General features: G+C 38.0%; 4 protein-coding genes across 5 annotated transcripts; 3 read left to right on the top strand and 1 right to left on the bottom strand.

Annotated features, from left to right (window-relative positions):
• Window positions 1–888: 888 nt before the first annotated feature.
• On the top strand, window positions 889–4372 carry LOC126601109 (DEAD-box ATP-dependent RNA helicase 32-like). Its single transcript, XM_050267774.1, has 8 exons — window positions 889–1263; window positions 1463–1738; window positions 1983–2309; window positions 2469–2660; window positions 2796–2951; window positions 3058–3491; window positions 3666–3841; window positions 3980–4372. The coding sequence occupies exons 1-8, from the start codon at window positions 889–891 to the stop codon at window positions 4318–4320; spliced, it is 2277 nt and encodes a 758-aa protein (XP_050123731.1). The 3' UTR covers window positions 4321–4372.
• Window positions 4373–5162: 790 nt separating this feature from the next.
• On the top strand, window positions 5163–8395 carry LOC126603037 (uncharacterized). 2 transcript variants are annotated; one of them, XM_050269803.1, is made up of 10 exons: window positions 5163–5352; window positions 5706–5777; window positions 5860–5934; window positions 6082–6165; window positions 6603–6683; window positions 7284–7353; window positions 7433–7524; window positions 7652–7693; window positions 7785–7865; window positions 8156–8395. In XM_050269803.1, the coding sequence occupies exons 1-10, from the start codon at window positions 5326–5328 to the stop codon at window positions 8225–8227; spliced, it is 696 nt and encodes a 231-aa protein (XP_050125760.1). In that variant the 5' UTR covers window positions 5163–5325; the 3' UTR covers window positions 8228–8395. The 2 variants fall into 2 exon arrangements, with proteins under 2 accessions (XP_050125760.1, XP_050125761.1); XM_050269804.1 differs by lacking the exon at window positions 6603–6683.
• A 1968-nt stretch (window positions 8396–10363) lies between these two features.
• LOC126603035 (3-ketoacyl-CoA synthase 4-like) lies at window positions 10364–12544 on the top strand. Its single transcript, XM_050269800.1, has 2 exons — window positions 10364–12190; window positions 12297–12544. Exon 1 carries the CDS (start codon window positions 10622–10624, stop codon window positions 12170–12172), a length of 1551 nt encoding a protein of 516 aa, XP_050125757.1. The 5' UTR covers window positions 10364–10621; the 3' UTR covers window positions 12173–12190; window positions 12297–12544.
• Window positions 12545–14205: 1661 nt separating this feature from the next.
• LOC126603036 (sugar transporter ERD6-like 4) lies at window positions 14206–18549 on the bottom strand. Its single transcript, XM_050269802.1, has 18 exons — window positions 18079–18549; window positions 17858–17920; window positions 17683–17772; window positions 17547–17606; window positions 17415–17480; window positions 17262–17327; window positions 17089–17164; window positions 16607–16671; window positions 16430–16522; window positions 16245–16325; window positions 16052–16136; window positions 15760–15806; window positions 15607–15669; window positions 15451–15510; window positions 15297–15362; window positions 15146–15205; window positions 14900–15014; window positions 14206–14686 (listed from the first exon to the last, which is right to left on the bottom strand). The coding sequence occupies exons 1-18, from the start codon at window positions 18271–18273 to the stop codon at window positions 14574–14576; spliced, it is 1464 nt and encodes a 487-aa protein (XP_050125759.1). The 5' UTR covers window positions 18274–18549; the 3' UTR covers window positions 14206–14573.
• Window positions 18550–23297: the final 4748 nt, after the last annotated feature.

The raw sequence follows: 23297 nt of genomic DNA, 5'->3' as shown, positions 1-23297 counted from the left end.
ATTCTTTCTGAGCGAAGTTGAGATTAAATTTAGAGTGGAGTATTGTTTATATTAAAAAAAAAATTTAAAACAAACAATACATGTGCTAAATTGGATCGAATATGTAGAATCCTTAAGTTAATGACATGGATATAGAATCGTTGCTTTTCATGGAGTAGGTTCATTCAGAACCGTCCAAGGTGGAAGTATCGAATTAAACCAGTACTTTTCAAATGTCGGAAAGAAGTGACATGATCATATCGGCATCAAGTTTGAAAGGTTGGTCGTCATCACCCCCAACAAAATTATTGTTAATAATTGACTTATATATCACACTTATGAGACTCCATGCGATCTCCTTCATTTTGTTAACCAAATAATAAAACTCGCATGGAAGTTTCTGAACTGCAAGAGTTCAAGGCCAGCAGATAATGATTGTCGTCTCTATAATTCAAGTGACGTTCTTCTCCAAAAGTCTATATAGATTCAATTTTTGCAATTTTGGGATGCATATCTAAGGTGTTCACTTCTTGTAAAAAGTCAAATTTCCTCGCACATTTGTTACTCATATTGTAGATTTTATAAAAAAAAAGTTAGTATATTATTATTAATTTTTTAAATCAGCAAGATATTCTAATTTGAACAAATTGTTATGTATAATTATAATTTAGGGATGCAATTGAAACGTTACCATTATTCCGTCATAAACACGTTAAGTTAATTTCCTTTCCCAAACCAATAACTTAGCCGTCGATTAACCCAAGCATAAACCCTACTTTTTACCTTCACCAAACATAAACCCTAATCTCTACCTTCACCTTCTCTCTCCAAGACCTTGCCCCTCTTTCTCTAGAACCTGTCTCTCCTCATCCATCCACAGTCAAAAGTTGAAACACAACCAAAACCACAATGAGAAAACTCAAATCAAAGAAATATCGCATCAAAAAGAAACTCTCGGAGGAACTCCAAGAAATTGAGCTTCTGAAATCGTGGATCGAATCCCAGCAACCCGAACGCGGCTCTAACCCCATGTCTCTTCCCGATTTGCCCTCAGACGCCCCTCTCGGTCGCGTCGGCAACCCCACCCTCTTTTCGCGGTACGCCGGCGCCACTAGGTTCGAGCAGTTGCCCATCTCCAAGAAGACTAAGGACGCCTTACGCCAATCCAAGTACATTGTAATGACCGATATTCAGAGGGCCGCTTTGCCCCATGCCCTATGCGGCAGAGATGTTCGCGGTGCCTCCAAGACTGGATCCGGGAAGACCCTAGCTTTCGTTATACCGGTAAGGTTTTTTAGGGTTTAGGGTTTTTTTGTGTGTTTATGCAAGTGATGTTATAATATAAAGTTTAAACTAATCTAGCTAAATATGGAGTTTGAATTCGACTGCATATGAAAGGCGTTGAAAATTGAGCACGTTAGAAACTGTGAAAAAGAAAACAAAAATATTCAAGTTGTGAGTTTCGTTGCCTTTCCCTTTTCAGCTTTTGGAAAAATTGTATAGAGAGAGATGGTGTCGTGACGATGGTGTGGGCGTTATCGTACTATCTCCAACAAGGGAATTAGCCATTCAAACTTTTCTTGTGTTGAATTCGGTTGGGAGGCACCATGATTTTAGTGCTGGTCTTCTAATTGGGGGTCGAAAAGGAGTCAAAGAAGAGAAGGAGCGTGCAAATAAGCTCAACATATTGGTTTGCACGCCTGGCCGGCTTCTTCAGCACATGAATGAGACTGAACATTTTTTCTGTTCACAGCTTCAGGTTTACTTTATCATCTATTAGTGTTATGATTTTGATTTCGGTCTCACTTAAAATCTGAAATTCAATGTGTCTTACTCAACATCATGCAACTTAAAATCGGTCTCACTTTGCATCCTATTGTCCAAAGTTACCTTGACGTTGTATCATTGGTGCGGGATGCCAGAGTAATGGTGTACCCTTGTCACATAAGTTGCGTTTCTATTTTTTCTGCTGATTTGGGTGGACTTTTACGGCCAGGGAACAGGTTTTAGTCCTTGATGAGGCAGATCGTATGCTCAGTGATGCAAGTTTTAAGCCCGCAGTGGAGTTAATCATTAAAGATCTACCAAAGGATAGGCAAATTTTTCTCTTTTCAGCAACTCATCCAAAAGATGTTAAGGATCTTGCAACTCTCTGTTTGAAAGATCCAGAGTTCGTCAGTGTGCATGAGAAGTCTGTAACAGCCACTCCTACTAATTTGCAGCAAACATATATCATCGTTCCTCTTCACCGAAAGTTAGACATGTTGTGGGGCTTCATAAGAAGTAACTTAAAATCTAGGATTCTAGTGTTTCTATCAACCAGAAAACAGGTACGCCGACTTTGTTTTGACTTATTTCAATGCGTCTCAGATTCCAATGTCGTGCCTGATCATCGGGGTGAATATTTCACCTCCATTTTTTCACGTAATACACCTGTTGCCTGATCCATATTTTTACCAAGTTTGATTGTCGAATTTTTGTTTTAATAGGTAGAATTTGTATACAAAGCATTTGCAAAACTCCAACCCGGAATACCTTTGAAGCGTATTCATGGTAAGAGGAAGCAAGAGGAAAGAATGGTAACAGTCTCACAGTTTAGTAAGAATCCTATAGTTCTTTTTTCGACTGATGTGGCTTCAAGAGGCCTTGACTTCGACCAGGCAGTTGACTGGGTTGTTCAGGTGAGTTTTTGCTACTCCAAGATTGTTGTTATTAATCATATAGCCCCTGAGCTTTTCATTTTCTCTCGACCCGAATCATCCGTTACTCATTTCGTCACAGCGTCGTTAAGTGCTGATACTTTTTCTCATGTGTAGGTGGATTGTCCAGAAGATGTTGCATCTTACATACACAGAGTTGGTCGAACTGCTCGCTTTGATTCTGTAGGGAGATCGCTTTTATTTCTGATGCCGTCTGAAGAAAAAATGCTTGATAAACTACAAGCAGCAAAAATACCCATTCGGGAAAAAAAGGTGGTTATATTTTCTTTCATTTCACATCTTTTTAATTATCGTTCCCGCCATCTCCGATTGCTTGTGTACTACGCTAAACTAATTAGCTGTTTTACTGATTTCTCAGCCTAACAAGGACCTTGTGCAATCACTGTCTAAATTGTTGGCATCTAAGATAGTCCAGGACCCAGATCTACTACGTGGTGTGGCTAATAGGGCCGTTATCACATATGTAAAGTCTGTTAAAAAACAGAAGGACAAAGAGATTTTCGACGTTAAAGAACTACCAATTGATGAGTTTTCCAAATCGATAGGTCTACCGTTCCCACCCAGAATGCGTTTTCTAAACAACGAAATCAATAACTCCTCTAAGAAAGTGTCCGAACTATCTCCCATTGTTGAACCAGAAAATTTGGACAAGGACAATGAATTGGAGCTGCTTCCTAAGGAGGAGCTTGATATCAGTGATTCTAGTGAAGAAGATAGGGAGAAAGATCCTTTTCTTACAAATGATACAGCAAATGCCGCAGGCTGGGAAGGAAGAAAAATCGAACATACTATGTGAGTTTCTTGCATTTTATGTTTTTATACTTGTTTTAACTCGGATTATTAGCTTAAAGGGGCTACCATTGTCACGAAATGGTTATCAAATGATCCCTTAAAAATTTCATCAACCTTTAGTATTTGTGGATGCTGATACTTTGAGCTCATATATGATAATCCCGTTCCTCATAGGTCGCCTTCTACATTGTCAACCCGGGTTTCGAAGAAGAAGAAGAAGAAGTTAAAGATCAATATCCACAGACCAGTGGGAACTAGAGTTGTCTTTGATGACGAAGGCAACTCACTACCGCCACTAGCAAGGCTGGCTGATATCAACAATGCCAGAGCTCCGCTTGATCAAATTCAAGGTATGCAGTAGAGATTGTGTCGATAAGTGCATCAGTTTCGTGTGCCCAAATAACATCATCTATTGGAAAAACACGGTGTTTTACCTTGCTTCTTCTGAAAAAATTGTTGCCTTGAAATGTGTCTCTTTCTTTATGCAGACAAGAAGACCGAATATTACAAGAAGCTCAGGGAAGGTCTGAAGAAGGAGGACAAGGATGACAAGGCTCAATACCACAATCGCCGTCGTGAAAAACGCTTGAAGAATAAGATGAAGTGGAAGAGAGGAAACACATACGAGAAGGAGGAGGATGTTTCTGATTCAGAAGGAGAGGCATACGCAAATCGACCCCACAAAAGGTCAAAGATATATTTTGGCAGTGATGATGATGATGGTGAGATAAAAGAAAGTAAGGATAAATTAGGGTTCATTGCTGACTCAAGATCTTTGGCGGAACAAGAAGCTGTTGCTCTCGAAGTGTTGAGTGCCATGCACTCGTAGTTGTAGAGAATAGGAATTTTTTAGCTTGCTCCGAGGTATCCTATATTTTAAAGTTTTTGATCGGTAGGAGGACTTATAATATCCTTCGTCGGCCCCACATTTGAATTCATTTTCTATTTAAATAGTTTAAGTGGAAGAAAAACCTTTGCAAGTTAATAATTTGGGAGGTTTCTCATTGGCTTTTCTACTAATTCTGCAATGTTACATGATAATTACAATCGTTTATATTTTATTTGAACATCAACTATGTAAAAATGAATCAAATGAAAAAATAAAGAGTTTGAATGATTGTGCTACATTTCAACCAAGATTAAAAAAAAAAAAATGGAAAAGATAGAACAAAAAGGTTCTGCCCCTAAATAGAACGAATGAGGATCCTCTCTTGATCCTCTTTGTGAAGATCTTGAGATTCTTAAATCGTGTACGTTAATCGTACATTGGGCGATCATAAATCATTTTAAATAACTTTATTTTAAATTAAATATAAATAGTACCTAACGAAAAATGATCACACGATATACGATAAATGGACACGATTTGAGGATCCCCAGAATGCTGATAAAGAGGATCCTCCTGGAAATAGAACCACCTGAGGTTTTTTGTTTTTTTTTTGTTTTTCACCTGGCTGTGTGTCATATTGGATGACGTTCCTCCTTCAATTGTTGGTTTACTTGTAGATCATATTTCCGGAGTTACTAAAACTCCGACCGTTTGTGAGTTTTAGTAACTAAGCCCCTTGGGTTGATATCTTTCTTTGTTTAGCGATTCTGCTTGGGCTTTTAGGGTTTGGGCCCCTTCGTATAAAAAAAATGGACCTGAAAAGGCTGAAATGGTAACTCCACTCGCCAAAACGACCAATACAGAATGGTCGTACTTTGCAAAGACGGAATAGTAAAAACGCGCCTAAACGAGTAAACGGCGTGAAGAAAAAAAGCCAAACGCCGCCACAACAACTGCTTCTTCCAAGCTTCAAGGTCTCAGACTGACTCGCCGGCTGACTCAGCCATGGAAGCTGATTCATCTTCCTTCAAGGTACGTGACTCACTCTTCGTCTTCAACTGAGTTTCTTATTTTTCCATTGCTCAGCTCGAAGTTTTGAACTAAAAGCTAGGGTTTCGATTCGATGCATTTCTGTTGAGACGAATTCAAACACGAAACGTCGTCGTTCCCCTTGTGGATAGTTGCAGTACAAATTGAAGCTTTAAAAATGGTTGAAAAATGTTAGGAGGAGGTTGTAGTTCTGGATATTAGGGCTCTGTTTGGTTGCAGCTGCTTCTGCCAAACAGAGAATTTGTGTTGTTTTTAGTCTAATGTGGAACATTGTACTCGTTTTCCTCTGAAACTATGCTGCTCCAGAAAGATGATGTTAATGGTTTATTGTGCAGATAATCTTGGGATCGGCCTCGATAGCACGTCGAAAAATATTGGCTGAAATGGGATATGAATTCACAGTCATGGTACTACCATTTGTTTCTCTGAAATATATAAAACCTAATTTCCCTGATGATTTTTAGAAATTAAACTCTTGTTTTACTGTAGACTGCAGACATTGACGAAAAATCCATCCGAACGGAAAAACCAGAGGAGTTGGTTTTGGTTCTTGCCAAGGCAAAGGTTTGGTGTTCTTCTCCTTTTCGTTGTTTTCCTATTGGGAATGTAACACTAAATGCTAATCAGCTAAATTTTGGAACTTGCTTCTTTTAGTTTAGGTTTGTTTTGGTTTTACGCACTCACATTTGTCAAATGTGAATTGTGTGTCAGGCCGATGCTATCGTATCAAAGTTGCAAAGTATCAATAATCAAGAAAAGAATGCTGAGACCACGATTGTGATTGCGGCAGACACAGTATGTCATTTCTTTATATATATTGTATGTGTTTGGTATCATCACTCTGTTTAACTACTGAAGGCATCAAAGTCTGGTATCACCTAGTGCCGTTTATGGAGGAGACATCCCCTTTTTCTTTTTATAGAGGAAGAATCGTGTTTTACAATTTTAGACTTCTAAGGCTCATTTTGGGATTTTGACTACGTAATTGTACAATAGTAGTTGAGAAGAAAAGTATTTAAAGAAAGATACTAATTAGTTGTGATGCTCAACTAAATTCAGCCTCGTAACTGTAGGTGTTTCTTTCTGCATGTGTATGAGTGTCTGAAATTGTGCGTGTTAGTGCTCCCTTTGTTGCAGTTGTTTGTTTACTGCATAATGTAATGACATTGTCTCAACTAGTTTCTGGTTGAAATGGAATTGCTTACCTATCTGAGCTGATGGAAACTTGTCAGGCAGAAGCCATTTCACAAAGGCTCCCAGTTGGTGACTACATAAAGGATGCCGAACCAACGCTATTAATTACTTCTGATCAAGTATACATCACATCTTATACCATATTTATAGTCTCTATACTCTTGTCATATGTGTGTTGTGTGTTGTGTGTTGTGGATAAAACACCAAAATGTGTATATGGAATTTTTACCATACTCCTATCGCTTCCTCAATATTCTGGAGAGGGTAAGGAAGAAAGTAATAAGTATAGGTTTAAGTAATGTTTTGATGTCAGTTATGTGAGATTCTATTGACTGAGAAACTTGTTCAGGAAGATAAATTATACGTAGGAGTTGCGTCATATTGCGACATTGTTAATCACAAAACTTCATTTTGGGCCCATGTTTACATATTACATGTTTTGATATCTTATGCATGAATGTGTGCTTTAGCTCTTTCTCCTCCTCATTCTTTATGGAGTATCTGATATAACTTATGTCGTAGATGCTCCAGACATCAGCTTTTTCCATACAATAACTTTTTTTACCCCCAAGGCCTTGTGTACGCTTGTTTGTCCTTCAACATAAATGGCCTATGGTGATATGACTTGTTTGCAACACTAGGAATTTAGAATTTTCCTTTTATGAGTCAGTGAACATTAAATCTGTTATTTCTTACTCTTATTGTAAAATGATCTGGAGGTGGTGGTCTATGAAGGTGTGATTCGGGAAAAACCATCCAGCAAGGAAGAAGCACGGCAATTTTTGAAAGGTTGGTTTAATGGTTATTTATTCCATGTCCCTGATGTTTTACTTTTTGACTCTGATAATTTTCCTAACATGAATTGCAGACTATTCTGGAGGGCATGCAGCAACAGTGGGATCTGTACATGTTACAAACCTTAAAACGGGATTCAGTAAAGGAGAATGGGATCGAGTGGAGGTACCTTTTGCTTTTTCTTGTTGTAGCTTCTGAAAGATGAAATTGAATAACTTCCCAGCTCTTTAGGTGAATGCTACAATTTGACCGGTCATATCTGTGGATAACATCTATTTGGGGTTCCTTGCAGATTTATTTCCATAAAATACCAGATGAAGTCATTGAGAAGCTGGTAAGAGTTGTTTTGTATCAAATTTGGTTGTTTCACTTATTTCCTTGATTGGACACTGACAATTTAACCCCGTCCACTATGTCCATGTCAGATTGAGGAGGGGATAGTGCTCAAAGTAGCAGGGGGACTCATAATAGAACATCCTCTAATACTTCCTTTTGTTAAAGAAGTGGTTGGTTTTCTACTCTCTGTTCTAAAGTTGTAAATACTACATTTGGTAAATGTGGGGCAAGAGAAGCATACTGGAGTATATTTACGGTACCATGTGTCTGTTTCAACAGTTTAATTGATTGCCTTTTCATCCACGATCTTTTATTGAATGGATCCTGAAAGCTCATCAATTCTGATCCACTTATTAGGTGTCTTTACTCAATAACTAGTCATGTTGATACGAACATACTATTTTGTTGAGCAGTGTCTTGATAGTCATCCTCATATTTGAAATGCTGGTGCTTCTTGCAGGTAGGGACAACCGATAGCGTGATGGGACTTCCCATAGATCTCACAAGGAGACTCCTGAAAGAGGCCGTCTAGCTGCAGCTGGAGATTTCCGCATTTTTATGTACCGGTACTTTATCTAATTGACTTTTCTTCTGTCGTTAAGCTTCTGATCTGGTATTGCTGAACTTTACAACTACCTGCTATTCGCATCTGTATCTGTTGTGGACTATATTTGCTGCTTGAATCAATTTGTTTTTGAAATGTTGTAGAGTAATGCCTTCATCGTTACACACACCCCATCTCTTTTTGTGTTGTTGGTCTCTGACATTTTATTGATTTAGAAGCAAACGCTGGCCGCGTAATATCTAAGGCCATGACTTCTCTCAGATGGTTTTGTTTATATTTCGACATAGTAGTAGCGAAGACCTGCACTTTCTAGACTTGCATACGCTTCTGCCTCGGTAGTACGACCGATGCGAGGGAGGGAGGGAGAGAGAGGTGCCCAGACCTTCTCCACACAGGGGACTGTGGTATGCTAAGCCTATCATGCAATGCCACATGAAATGCGTTTGCAGTGATACTGCCACAGTGACATCCAAGATAAATGTTTCTCTTCGTAAGGACCATTTACAAAGTCTCGATTTTCGATTCCCTTTACAATTTGCGGGCAGTAGGCATCACGACTGGCATCGAAAGATAAGAGGCCGGTGGATTCTTAAATTTTGGCTGCACAAGTCGTGTTGGACCTCTACATTCATTGAAAGATGGAGAGGTCCATATGAAGCCCCTCCTTTTCATACCTCGCTTAGGGGGTGGGCATTAAAACCGTGAAATTGAAAAATCGAACTGAATTGTAAGAAGAAAAAAAAACGTAAAATTAAAAAACCAAACTGGAATTGACGTGAACGTAATTGTACGATTTTTGAAATAAAATAAGACGGGCCAAATAGAATCGAGCTGTTGATATATTCCGGTTCCAATTCTAGTTTGAGGGTGGTCTGGTCCGGATGAAAACTGGAAGTGCCCAGCCCTACATACCAACCCAAATAAACAAATGTAATGAATTTTTCTTTTTTTTTTTGTACATGCAAAATGCAGTGTAATACATATATCAAAAACATATAGCCAAAACTAAAGGTTTTGCAAACATGTCGTGTTCGGTTTTGTCTACAAGTAGGAATGACTCATCACATGTAAACATCACAGTAAAAACACGTGATCGTGTAATTCGACTTCGATAACTCTAAATCAACCAGCAATAGAAGGTAACTGATCAATAAGACACCGACCCCAGTTGAAGTATTTATCTGTTTTGTTAGAGATTAGTTTTATTGTGTCGGTCTGTTGGCCGGCTTTAGGAAACAAGGAACTTTGTTGGCACTAGGATCATTAGCTTCGCCTAATGACGCAATTAATTTTCAATTTAAACACAAATTTTGGCAACGAATAGATGATGCTCATGTTTACCTAAAATAGTTCTAAAAAACGCAAAAAAAAAAAAAAAAAAAATCAACCATATAATTTAATTAAATTCGAATAAAAATGTTTACACGGACCAGTTTAAAACAATTAACGTGCCTAATCCCTTGATTAAAAAAAAAACTCGCATACTCCCTCTCATCCTACAAATATCGCAGTTTTATTCAATTTAACTTTCACACATGACATTTTGTTATTTATTCAGATGACACAATGACGTACTCGTGTATACGGAAGTATCAATGACGTCTAAGAGCATATTCAAATGAGTTGTCAAAATCCTAAGTGGAATGACACTTTGTATATTTGACATCAAAAGTCTATCCAACCCAAATTTGACATCAATATCAATTTTATTTTTAATTCATTTTAATGGTGAGTCCCTTATTCAATTAACATTTCAACCAATAAAACTTTTGTTTCAACATTTTTTTAAATAATTACAACCATTTAAAGCTTTATTTAAATAAGAAAATAACATTTGATAATTCGGCTGGAGAAGTACAAAATTTGACGTAAGACTTGAGATTGACGCATCGACCATTAATTGTAATTTAACTCTTATAATTTAACATTTCTTTTAAAAGATGGTCTAATAAGGCAAGGCTTATTTAAAATTGTATTAAACAAGTTTATCCAAAGAAAAAGGTTTTGATAAAAAAAAATATATATTGATTAGTCAAGGGGCGCCGTCCTTCGAGAACCAGCTATTCGTATATTATTCCCAGTTTTCCCACGTAACGGTTATTTAACCGTCAAAATCATTCACTCCCCCATTTCTCAACTCCCTCCTCATGATCTCATCTCCCACACCACCACACAAGACAAAACCCTCCCCACTCCCTATCGGAGCTCGGAAACCTCCTACTACTCCGCTCTCCGCCGTACCCCACCCCCACCGCCACCATTATTGTGTTAATTTCTCAAAACGCTCTCGCTCGGTCCTCTCCAAGAAAACAGAGAGCAACGACCTTTCTCACACATACCCCGGAAGCGGAGACACCGGCCATGGACCCAGGCGGCGCAACCGATGTCGCCACCGCGCGGGGAGGAGGCGGTCAGGTCGGGGTCCAGATCCACCAAAACCGACGGCTTCCCGATTTCCTCCAGAGCGTTAATCTCAAGTACGTGAAATTAGGGTACCATTACTTGATCTCTAATCTCTTAACCCTCTGCTTCATCCCGTTGATTATCGTAACCCTAATCGAAGCCTCCCAAATGGACATTTACGACATTCAACAACTCTGGCTCCACCTCCAGTACAATCTCGTCTCCGTCATCATCTGCTCCGCCGTCCTCGTTTTCGGGTTGACCGTCTACATCATGACCCGACCCAGACCCGTTTACTTGGTCGACTACGCCTGCTACCGCCCGCCCGATCACCTCAAGGCCCCTTACCAACGCTTCATGGAGCACTCCCGCCTCACCCAGGACTTCGACGACTCGTCGCTAGAGTTCCAGCGCAAGATTCTCGAGCGGTCCGGCCTCGGCGAGGAGACTTATGTCCCGGAGGCGATGCATTACATCCCTCCCCGGCCTTCGATGGCCGCCGCCAGGGATGAGGCGGAGCAGGTGATGTATGGTGCGTTGGACAATCTATTCGCCAATACCCATGTGAAGCCGAAGGACATTGGGATTCTCGTTGTGAATTGCAGCTTGTTTAATCCGACGCCGTCGCTTTCCGCCATGATTGTTAATAAGTACAAATTGAGGGGTAATATTAGGAGTTTCAATTTGGGGGGAATGGGTTGCAGTGCTGGGGTCATAGCTGTTGATCTTGCAAAGGACTTGTTGCAAATCCATAGGAACACTTATGCGGTTGTCGTTAGCACTGAGAACATTACTCAGAATTGGTATTTTGGGAATAAGAAGTCTATGTTGATACCCAATTGCTTGTTTCGGGTTGGTGGTTCCGCGGTTTTGCTTTCCAACAAGTCCGTGGATAGGAGACGGGCTAAGTACAAGCTTGTTCATGTCGTGAGGACACATCGTGGCGCGGATGATAAAGCTTTTCGTTGTGTTTATCAGGAGCAGGATGAAAAGGGGAAGACTGGTGTGTCCTTGTCCAAAGATTTGATGGCAATTGCCGGTGGGGCGCTTAAGACCAACATTACCACTTTGGGACCTATTGTGCTTCCGATAAGCGAGCAGCTTCTTTTCTTTTCTTCAATTGTGGTTAACAAGCTGTTCAAGTCGAATGTCAAGCCTTATATCCCGGATTTCAAGCTGGCGTTTGATCATTTTTGCATACATGCCGGGGGAAGGGCTGTGATTGATGAGCTGGAGAAGAACCTGCAGTTGCTGCCTATACATGTGGAGGCTTCTCGGATGACTCTACACCGATTTGGGAATACTTCGTCGAGCTCCATTTGGTATGAACTGGCGTATATGGAGGCCAAGGGGAGGATGCGCAAGGGCAACCGTGTGTGGCAGATTGCCTTTGGAAGTGGTTTTAAATGTAACAGTGCGGTCTGGGAGGCGCTTCGGAATGTGAAGCCATCTCGTAATGGTCCTTGGGAAGACTGCATTGACAAGTATCCTGTGAAAGTAGTTTCCTAGCTCAAGAACATTATCCTGGTTAGACTCTCTCCATTCAGGTTTCTCTGTCATTACTAGCCTAACCAGTCCATCTTGCATTTTTCACTTCCTGACGTTGTACTTTATTTGGTTTTTGTTGTATTAGATACTTGATGTCAAACTGTGGTCTTTTGGTGCTCGATCATCGCATACGTTTCAGTCATTTGTCCAGGGAAGTTGCAATTTGTAGCGTTGCTGATTTTTGGTATTGTGAATGCTTCCCATTTGCCATGTTGGATGTATCTCTAATTGTATGTCAACGTATAGAGTTTAGTTTTTCGATTTTAGTTGATTCAACTTGTATCAGAATCTCTGGCTTCAATAGTCTCAATAAAATAAATTCATTCTGATGAACGTTTTGTGCATGGTAGAGTTCTGATTGTGTTGCCGCGCTATACAAAACTCTGCTGATCTTCATCTCTTCGCTTCTGGGCTCACCCTGTGGATTGAAGAAACCTCAGCGATAACACACACACAACACATGAACATAACCTCAGCGATGAAACTACTAAATTTTCATCAACGAAAATTCTAACTTTTTTATATCCTTTACAGCACATGCTTTGAATGAATTTCAAACTTTTTTTTTTTTTTTTTTTTTTTTTTTTTAAATTTTTCCAAAATTGAGATAAGGAGACACGGATGCACAGGCTGGAAGGTGAGTGCAGAGGTGGCACGTGCCCTGTCTGTAGATTCATCTATCTATGGATACAAACATACATATTTTAGAGTGAGTGGTACTTCAATTATTTTGGGACATAATAACCGCACATCTCCCACACACTTTTGTTTAATGATGTTTTTTTAATTTATTTGAATTATTTTGGGCCCCATTATTAATGACATCCGCTTGTTTTTGCTGGAACTTGCCCATGTGAAGCTCAATCACGTTCGAAAGGAGGCCAATTCCGCTGCCCATCGACTTGCTCGATCGGGATTGGCAGGATTGATGAATTTCAATGGAGGGGGACTGCTCCTAAGCTATTGGCGGATACTCTTATGGAAGACAACTCTTTATGATTTTGCTTGTTTTATCTCTTGGTGTGAGGATAGGTAAAGTTAATTGTTCGTGTGGGACGTTCTTTTTTCCTTCGACCGGATTGAAAGTCCCGGTAAAGTTTTTATTGAGGCTCATTTAAGCACACTATTCTCTTCTTTGTACATTTGATTTTATATCAATAAATATCTTGATTTTATATCAGTAAATATCGTACTTTTCTATAAAATAAAAAATAATAATTCAGTGACTAGAAATAGAGGCATGTGATGTGAGAGGTGAAAAATAGTGTGTGAGATTCACCTCCCTTATTTTATCAAGGTCTATCATCCTCCCACACATGCCTTTGCAACGGTATTTCAAATTACTATAACATTTTCATATATAGAAGCTGAAACGCATGACAATGACGTTATTGGTGTGCATTACCATCACCGTGGCATATTCGGCGCAGGTAAGCCCTTGTCATTTTTGCTTATATGTCGTTTATAGTTTAATCAACATTAATACACCTTTTATGTCGTTGTTTAATTCTCGTCTTCAATTAGTAATTAAATGGAGTTCTCTTTGGACAAAGAGAAGAAGGGATGTTTAAATTGTTCTTCGCTCCCAATTCCGATTCAAATTGGGAAATTTACGCAAACTTTACAGAAAAAAACCGACAGAAGGACTACACGAACTAAAAACAAGTTAGAGGGGCTAGAATATAACTCGTAGATAAGTACAGGGACTTGCTCCAAATTACTCACTAGTTATCCCAACACACAAACTAACAGTAACAGCGGACCCGTGGGCATAGGCCAATTTACAAAGTTAAATGGTCCATGCCTACCAAAGCCTCCCTCTGAGAATCGAGGGACGCGAGCAGAGGGCAGTCAGCACATGCCCCGTCTACAGATTCTCATTCCTAGAGTAAAGCCGCAGTGGCGGTAACCCTGGCCAATAATCGAGGTGGCGGTATTCCAAACCAATAAGTTGTGCCCGTCAAAACCTACTAATGTTCAGTTTACGACGTGAATTTCAATGATAAATAAACCCTTTTACCCATCTTAGTGAATTTAAAATCTTTACATGGTATGAACATAAAACTGGAAAGGTTTTATGACTGAAGAAAGCTGCTGGCATGGAAACCGATCGAGTTCTTACATACATAAAGGACTATATGAGGGCGATAGAAATTTAATAAAACTGTAAGACAGTTGTGAGTTTATAACTACCTATTGAAAGATACAAACAAGCAATGAATGTGGTGCAGTGCTGGCTGAAGAAATTCACGAAAAATGCACGTTTGCACAGTTCCTGTAGGATAATCTCAAAATGGGACTGCAGAACTGGTATCTTCCAACAGGAGAGAGCAAGTAGTATGAAAGAACGGTAAAGAAAACCTTATCTAAAGGACCATTGAATCTCTTCCAAAGTTCTTCCCTTTGTCTCCGGAACCCAAATGGAAACAAATACAACGGCGAAAGCGCTCACCAGCATGTAAATGGTGAAGGTTCCTGTTGAAAGTGGAACCAAAGGCATTATTAGCCCGAAAAATGTAACAGATCAACAAAACTACTCAACAGTACAACGAACGGTAAAAAGGCAAGTGCACAGGTCTCCACATTTCTTTGGGATGCAACCACAGCTTTTTTTATACATGTTACCAGCTGTAGTGAGGGAGACGGAGAATAAGAGAGAGAGAGAGAGAGAGATAAGAGGAGGCATACCTCCACTGCTCCATTCCAGTAGCAAGTTTGCTGTCATCGTGACCACCCAGGCTGTGAACCAATTGGCAAGTGTTGCTATGCTTCCAGCAAGGCCTTTAATATTAATTGGAAGAATCTGAATTGCCAAATTCACAATTTGTTAGATGTTTCAAAAACAATATTGAGCAACAAGTAATAAGAACAAAACTTTGTGCTCGATGCAAGTCATGAAACACTACACCTGACGTGACTCTATTATTGGCATACCTCAGACATTATAAGCCATGGAATAGCTCCCATACCCAGAGAGAATGAAATTACCATGGCCTGCAAGAATAGCACGCAACAATGGAAATTACGTATAGGAAAAACGAAGAAGCACTATCCTTTGACTCGTGATATTAAAAAATTTACATACCACAACTCCAACCACTGATATGATGCCCAATATGCTATAAATATTTGAATCAACGTCCACAAGATCCTGTGATCAGGTGGAATTCCTTTTGAGAATATACACAAAAGAATAACATAGCCATAAGATATTTGTACAAACATGAGAGGTTTAATACCTTTATGTAGAATGATATCGCAACAATGAGGAGGAAAATCGTCATTCCAGCAGAAGAGATCTACAATGAAAAGTATAAATTTTCTCCATCTACTCCAAACAGATAATATACAAACGGCTCAATATTGACAAAAGAAAAAAAAGAAGTCAAACTCACAATAAGCAAAAGACGACGGCCTGCTTTGTCTGCCAACCATGTAGTCACCCCAGTCGCTATGACCTAAATGCATCAAGATTCTTGTTATGTTTGCAAATTGAGAATATTGAGTGCGAGAAGAAACAAATTCTGAAGTTGTCTTATTGCTTTTACCTGAACAACTCCGAGACCAACTGTGGCTACATTACCTGACGAAATCCCTGTTCAAACACTAAAACTAATAAGAGCCATTGCACATTAAATAAATCTGACTTCAGTCAGTTTTCCACTACGACATACATGTAATACAGGTATCTATGAGTGTACTATATACACAATAATAAGGTGGTACATGTACACACTTCATGTTGGGTCAAAGGAAACAAGTAGCAAATGATATCAAAGTATTCGTATGGTTCCGTAGAGCATCCCAACTATATTCTTTCATATGAGTGGGGAAACTTACCTGCAGATTCAAAAATGGTAGTGGAATAGAATAGAACACCGTTAATTCCACTTAGTTGTTGAAGAACAAGTAAACCAATTCCAATCTGCAAGGGAACAGTTTGTGAAAACAGTTAGTTTTTGACATATAGATCACATTTTGGATTAGAGGATACCAAACTAGAGAATCAACTCTTTTGGACTATAACTAATACCATTAGAGGAAGCCAATATCTTCTTTGTTTAAGCTGTGAAAACCGAATTGTTGTTCTTTTGGATGTTGATGCTACAGACCTCTGCCCATTACATATCAGGAAATTATTTACATAGGTGAATTTCCAAGAGTGATGTGGTCATAGCATAGTTCAAATGACATTATCAGGAAATTATGGCTTTGTACCTTGATTTCATTGACTTCAACCGAAATATCTGTATCAAATCCTCGGAGAACTTGCAGAGAAGCTTCAAAATCCTCTGTCATGCCCATTTTTGCCTGTTGAGGTCAAAACAAAAAAAAGACAACTGTGATATCATATTTAGCATTGTAACTGTGATCAAGAGGTTTCTGTGAACTTACCAGCCATCGAGGAGATTCTGGAATGAAAAAGAGCCCAGGTATCAATATCGTACAAGGCAATATTCCTGAAATTTTACCCGGGTATTAATCTTCTGTTAGTAGTGTACACTTGAATAATTAATTTCCTACCTTAAAGGAGGATAAGAAGTTGAAATTTCACTGAATGTAATTAAAGTCATTAAAGTTAGTAGCATGACTTGTCTTTGCTTATGGCTATAGAGAAGTTGTTATAGAAAACCAAATACCACTCCACGGATGCCAAAAGTTAATTGGCTTGGGAATGTAAGTGAGGCATTGGAGCCAAGTTTAAAGTGTTTGCTGAAATATCGTATAAGATGTCCTTTATGTACTCAAATTTCTAATTACCATTAGTAAGCAAATGAGTTCATAATTCTTTCAAGTAAATCAAGTTTAAGAAAATCCTACATCCATGACAGGTAAGAACAAGTGATGTGAACACAGTGACTTTTTAAGAAGATTACCCAGAACTGCAAGTATCCTCCATTGAACAAAAAGTCCAAGCAGATAAGCCAGCAGTATTCCAATCGTTACAGAGAGCTACAGAAGAAGGATTTTAAATAATCTGATTAGAGACAGATGTTAGTAACCACTAACAGCAACTCATGGTAAAAATACGCTACTAAACAAGGCCAACCTGATTGACTGAACCCAAAGCGCCTCTTAAGTTTTGAGGTGCTATCTCAGCTATATATACAGGCACCTAGTATGATCAAACCAAATCAGTACTCTCACAGTTCCAGACTACACATTTTCGACAACAGAAACGCTTGAAACAACTCGAATTTACCGTGTAGGAGATTATTCCCACGCCAAATCCTTCCAACAACCTTCCCATGTAGAGAAAAGAAGAATCCTGCAAAAAGAATGATATCAGACAGCATGTTCCCGGCTGCATTTTTCATAAGTTATGAAAACTCACTCTGGCAAATGATATGACAAGCCAACCGATAACATTAGGAATAGCCGCGATCATTAAAGACTGTAATTAACAAAACCCCGGATTAGAATTAATCAAGGCTGCTTAATAAGGAAAAGAACAAGTGACTGAATCCTACCCCTTTGCGTCCAATATACTCGGAAATCTGACCGCTGGCTATAGCTCCAACCATAGCTCCCACATTCGACAAAGAACCGAAAAGCGAATACTGACCCAGATGATAAAAAATAGTTAGAAACTCAAATTAAATAAGAAAAAACAAACCCAATACGCAAAAACACGGAGATTCAAACCTCTGATACTGTAAGCTTTAGATCCTTGATGATTGCTGCTTGGGTTGGAGAAGAATAGCCAGACTGCAAAACCCAAAAAAGTGATTCATAATTCAGCACAAATGAATACAAAAAAAAAAAAGCACAATTGAGGTCTCTGCAATCAGCTTTGCCTAAAACCCAATAGCCCAAGGTTATCTAATGGCGGAAAACGATTGAAGAAGAAGAAGAGCTGTGCTTACGGTGAAGCCGAATTGGATAGGACCCAGAGCGACAATCATGACACAAGCGACCACAGAGATGGAGCTATCTCGAATCACCTGCGACGAGCCCATCATGCTGGATTGCCTGGAACCCATGCGGTACCAACTCCCAGTGTGGAGGAAGGGCTTCCGCAGATCGCCCCTCCCCTCTTCACTGTCTTCCCGGAAACTCATTTTTTTCGCCTTCTCCGATCAGAGAAACAGAAAGTGACAGCGCTTTCTCGCCGCGCGCAGAAAGTGGTCGACGAAATCCACCAACGAAAAAAACACCGGAAAAATATAAAATAAAAAGATGGATAGCCTATGGGATGTGGGTATTCATTCTATATTCCATGATTATTGTGTCCAATCGTCTGTTTATCGCGTTGTGCGACTGCTGTGCTGTACTGTACGACTGCGGTCCTTGCCGTTACCTCCAGTCTCGTGGTATGACTGTACAACCGTGTTCTCCTTCTGCCACGTCTCCGCGTGTCAAACAAATCTCTTCCTGCATTCCTCATGGTCTCTGCATGGTTATAACAAAACTTGCAACTTTCCACTCTCGCAAGTGTGCCAATTTGCTTTTTATTTTATTTTATTTTTGTTGAATGAATTTAAATTTGGAATATGTAATTCAAAATTTTCAAAAGAAAAATGTTGCCAAAAAAAAAAAACGTGGGGATGCATCATTTTTTACTATTTTGCCCTTTTTTTTTAACAAACATATTATTTACACTAAGGAGGTGTGAGAGTAGACTAAACATCACAATAAACGAACCATAATAATATGGTTCAAAAAATAGAAAAGGGCATTTTTATTTTAAAAAGAGAAGGACATTTTTTGTATAAAAAAGGAGTCGAGAGTTACCAATTACTATCCTAATTTTTCGGTTTTAATTGATACGGCGTGTAATATAATATTTCTTACTTTTTCTAGTGAATAATAAGGTATAAGTGGGTTTGAATAAGATTAAACGAAATACATATATATCAGTTGGCGTGTCTAGTACTATGCCAAGTTAATTTCCATGCTGAGCATGTGTCTAATTGTTTATTTGGTGAAATTTGTTGAAATTGTAGCTTGATCAATTGGATGGTTGGATATAAGAGAATGTGTCATCTCTATTAGTACATTTTTTAGTTTCACGCATGTACCACTTACTACGTACATGATCTGATCGTTTGTAGGATTGATCTAAGCGAACACTTTTATAAAGGAATGTATCATCCGCCATTAGAGATTTTTCAAAATCAATCATGTACTTGCAACTTACTATGCACCAATCTCACTCCATGTAAGTCTAATCGGATCAATTGGCTGATCCAGGTTCTCAATTGAAATTTTTCTCTTCATTTAAATCATATTTTGTAAACTATATGACGTGGTTTTTAGTGATTGAATTATTATGTAAGTATTGATTAACGTATTTATTTTTTATTGACGACACGTCATATAATTTGTAAATATAATTTAAAAAAGTAATCATCTTGGCATTACTTTTTAAATTTTGTGGATAGGGATTATCTTTTCAAATGCTAATTAAATGAAAGCCATGTTAATTTGTTGATATTTGTAGTTGTAGGCCAGTGGTATCATCATTAGCCATTATCACATATCATTGTCCGTCCGTTCAATTTCTCATCAAGTTGCACGTATTTCTTTCACCTTCTGGATTCTTCTTCTCCTTCAATTATTATTTAACTATTTATTGTGTACCTACCAATTCAATCTAAAACAAACAAAAAACACGTGCTTTTCCACGCTTCTAAATTTATCTACTAATTTCGCCCTAATTCTTTTTGTTTAATCTTAAACGCACAACTTTTAACTTGTTAAAACACGTGATTATGGACCGTTTGGCCATATATTAACTGACATACGTAGGCTTTTACAATCTGTTCAGCAGTGGAAGTTCAGGGCCGGTCCAGAGATTTTTGAGATCCGAAGCAACGTAAAAAAAAAAGCCCTAAATTCATGTAAGAAAATTATTTATTTTCACACATAAGACATCGAAAAAATTATACTTAGAAACACACTTCAAACTCAATAATTTAAAAACACATAAAGACTAATTTATTTTGTATTGAAAGAGAGAAACAAAAAAACTTTGGGCTTACAAGTAGATAGATGATGAGTTTTGTTTTCCATCTGAAATTTGAATGTGTTTTTTAATAAATTGTGAGATGTTTTTTTCTTATTTACTAACTTTGTCAATATGGGACTAAAAAATAATGATGTTTTCGAGTCTTTAATTGATATGCATTATTAATGAATGGGCACTAAATTAAACATTTTGATGACACATCAAATAATTTGCAAATTTGGTCTACGTATTATTCTTTGTTAAAGATTAGACTTGAATTAAAACGAATATTTAAAAATAACAACTCACATAGCTACTAGATAGTAACTAAAAATAAATTAACAACCAAACAAAAATTTGTAAAAATTGAAAAAAATAAACATGCACATAGCATTTCGAACTTAGGACCTCTTGTTAATTTTAAACAACAAAAATCATTGTTTCTAATTAAATTTTTTGATCCTTTAACCAAATTTTATAAATTTATACTCTTATAAAAAGATATTTGTAAAAAATGGAAAGTAAATAAGCACACATGGTGTTTTGAACCCAAGACCTTCTCATTATTTTCAAATGACAAACCACCACTTCTCGTTAAATTTTTGTGTCTTTGAACCAAATTTTATAAATTTATACTCTCATAAAAATATATATATATATCACCCTAATAATTTTGGTGCCCTTAATTTTTTTGGGCCCTGGACGGTTGCCTTGCTTGCACTGGGCCTGGGCCAGCCCTGAGTGGAAGGCCAATTGTGTGCGACGTGATGCCAATGCAGTGGCTCACACGGTGTGGTCTCACTTTCGCACATCCAGTTTTTGGTTTGAAGAACCTCCCGATGTAATATCTGATCTTATTTTGAAGGATCACTTTAATTCTTAATTTAGTTGGTGCGAGACATTCTTTTTCCCTTCATTCGGGTTTATTCATCGGAAATGTTTTTATTGAGGCCTATTGTTAGCACTATTTCCCATTGATTGTACGTTGTTCCCTTATAAAATGAATATCGTACTTTATTTATAAAAAAAAACACCTGATTACAATATTGGGTTACTTACTGAATTGGATTTGTCAGTTCTAAACATATACCTAACAGTCCTTAGTTTTAGAGGCGCCCTTTCATAAGAGTCACAATCAATGTCTTGATCAAAACTTGAAGCTTACAAATGCCAACTTTCGTACGTTATCCGAGTAACGTGTTGTACATCGAAAATCGATGAGTCCTATGTAAAATAGATACTTTTTGTTGTCGTATTTTTCACGCCCTCAGTGTCTATTTCAACGTTTATTGTCTTTGTCTATTTATTTATATGATATTAGAACCGAAAAAATGAAGAGTACGAAAATCAATTGTTAATAAATTTACTTGCATGCATGGTGCACGTGGATACCAAACAAAACCATTCGTCGCTGTTTGTTGGTCCAATTCTACGACAAACGGAGTCATCATGTTTTGGTATATGCGGTATAGTTTTAGTGAGATTCTTTCAAACTTCATCTTATTCTTTTTTAGTACCAATATACATAGAGATCAACTTTATAATATGAAGGGTCGTTACTGTAACATTTTTGTGTCAATAATATGATTTTATATAAGAACAAATTATATATACATAACACGGCACTATCGTTATGCCAATCAAATATAATGAGTTTTTAACCCCCTTTTCTTTAGTTTTATACCAATGAGATGATATTTGAGATTAAAACTACCCTCTCTAATTACACCAGGTTACATGAGAATTACATGCGTAAAACTTTCTCCTTTGTGTGGAAATTTTCGTATGGCACTCACATCGCCACATAATATTATTAATCTTCACATGTTACAAAATGTGTATTTATTTGTTAATATTTACTTATGTCTATAATATATCAACTCTGTTATCCATTTATATTTTAATGCATCAATTAATTATACGAAGTTTTGAATGGAAATTGTTTTTGACGTGCATATTGATTTTCACGAATAAGATTTGATTAAATCTCAACCTTTTTTTATAGAAAAACTAATGAAAAAAACTTTAAAACTTAGAGTTTTAACGATAAGGACAAAATAAAGGGTAAAGTGAATAGTATCATGATTGATTTTTTAGTGTAAAAATATGATTTTTTGTTAAAGTAAATAGTACCGGAAGTTTTTTGTTAAAGTTTTTTTTTTTTTTTTTTTTTACCACCTTTTGTGTTGATATGCAGGAGAGGGGCCGGAAATTTAGTTCTGTTTATGACGAGATCTTTGGGTTTAAGCCTGTTAAATTGTGATGTTTAAGGCCCAATCTACAGTACATTTCCAAAGTTTTGTTTTGATAATGGGCCCTAATTGTCCAAAAGGCAGTCGAGTTCACTCTATAGTATTGTTGTACAACCGATCCATTAATATTTAATAGGCTTTACCGGATTAACAGTTCACATGGTAATAACGTAGTCGGAAGATAGTACTTATCGTAAAAAAAAAAACTTTATAAATAAAAATTTGACATCATTCATGTTAGGCCTAAAACATGACAAACTTAAACTCTTCGACGGAACATTCACTCTAAGCCTAAACCATGACGAACTTCGCCACAACAATTTAAGATCTAAACTTTTATCAATGAGGTATCTCAATCCCTATAGAGCGAAAGAGCTGCCTGGTGATCCCTAGGTTGCAGCACGTCCGGTCGTTAACTCCTCGCGCCGCTGCCGCCGTTTCTAGGACCGACCGACGCCTCACCTGCACAGGTACCTACGTAGTGTAGTGTCGATCGCACATTCAACATAGCGTTCGGACTCATGTGCCTTCCAGAACCAGGGGTCTTCAAGCCTGCTGCGTACGATTAGCCAGCCTTGCGGCGGCAAAAGGATTAGATGTCCCCCCTTGCTACAATTCACTATGGTCCGAACTCGGTGCCGCATTAGGTTAAGGTGCTGGGTGATAATAGCTCATCCGCATCCCAAAGTGCGCTACCCTCCTAGGTGCGCAACACTAAGGGCTCGTTTTGATGTACTTTTAAAATGTCTAAAAGCACTTTTGGTTAAATTGATTTTGAGTTCCAAAAATATTTTAAGTGTTTTTCCAAGATCCACTTGGATTTTTATAAGGATTGATATAAAAAACATTTTCACCAAAAACGCTTTCAATCATTTTAAAAACA

The sequence above is a fragment of the Malus sylvestris genome, chromosome 15, assembly GCF_916048215.2.
Source record: "Malus sylvestris chromosome 15, drMalSylv7.2, whole genome shotgun sequence".
NCBI lineage: Eukaryota > Viridiplantae > Streptophyta > Magnoliopsida > Rosales > Rosaceae > Malus > Malus sylvestris.
The sequence above is the reverse complement of the archived record's forward strand: the minus strand, read 5'-3'. Positions and strand labels throughout refer to the sequence as shown.

Excerpts from the sequence above, each read along its gene's own strand:
- LOC126601109 (XM_050267774.1), top strand. The coding sequence starts at position 889 with ATGAGAAAACTCAAATCAAAGAAATATCGCATCAAAAAGAAACTCTCG. Across the intron at positions 1,264-1,462 it reads CCCTAGCTTTCGTTATACCG|CTTTTGGAAAAATTGTATAG; the intron begins GTAAGGTTTTTT and ends TTCCCTTTTCAG. Across the intron at positions 2,310-2,468 it reads TTCTATCAACCAGAAAACAG|GTAGAATTTGTATACAAAGC; the intron begins GTACGCCGACTT and ends TTGTTTTAATAG.
- LOC126603037 (XM_050269803.1), top strand. The coding sequence starts at position 5,326 with ATGGAAGCTGATTCATCTTCCTTCAAG. Across the intron at positions 5,353-5,705 it reads CTGATTCATCTTCCTTCAAG|ATAATCTTGGGATCGGCCTC; the intron begins GTACGTGACTCA and ends TTTATTGTGCAG. Across the intron at positions 7,525-7,651 it reads GAGAATGGGATCGAGTGGAG|ATTTATTTCCATAAAATACC; the intron begins GTACCTTTTGCT and ends GGTTCCTTGCAG.
- LOC126603035 (XM_050269800.1), top strand. The coding sequence starts at position 10,622 with ATGGACCCAGGCGGCGCAACCGATGTCGCCACCGCGCGGGGAGGAGGC.
- LOC126603036 (XM_050269802.1), bottom strand. The coding sequence starts at position 18,273 with ATGAGTTTCCGGGAAGACAGTGAAGAGGGGAGGGGCGATCTGCGGAAG. Across the intron at positions 15,363-15,450 it reads CGATATCATTCTACATAAAG|GATCTTGTGGACGTTGATTC; the intron begins GTATTAAACCTC and ends ACCTGATCACAG. Across the intron at positions 15,206-15,296 it reads TATCAGTGGTTGGAGTTGTG|GCCATGGTAATTTCATTCTC; the intron begins GTATGTAAATTT and ends CTATTCTTGCAG.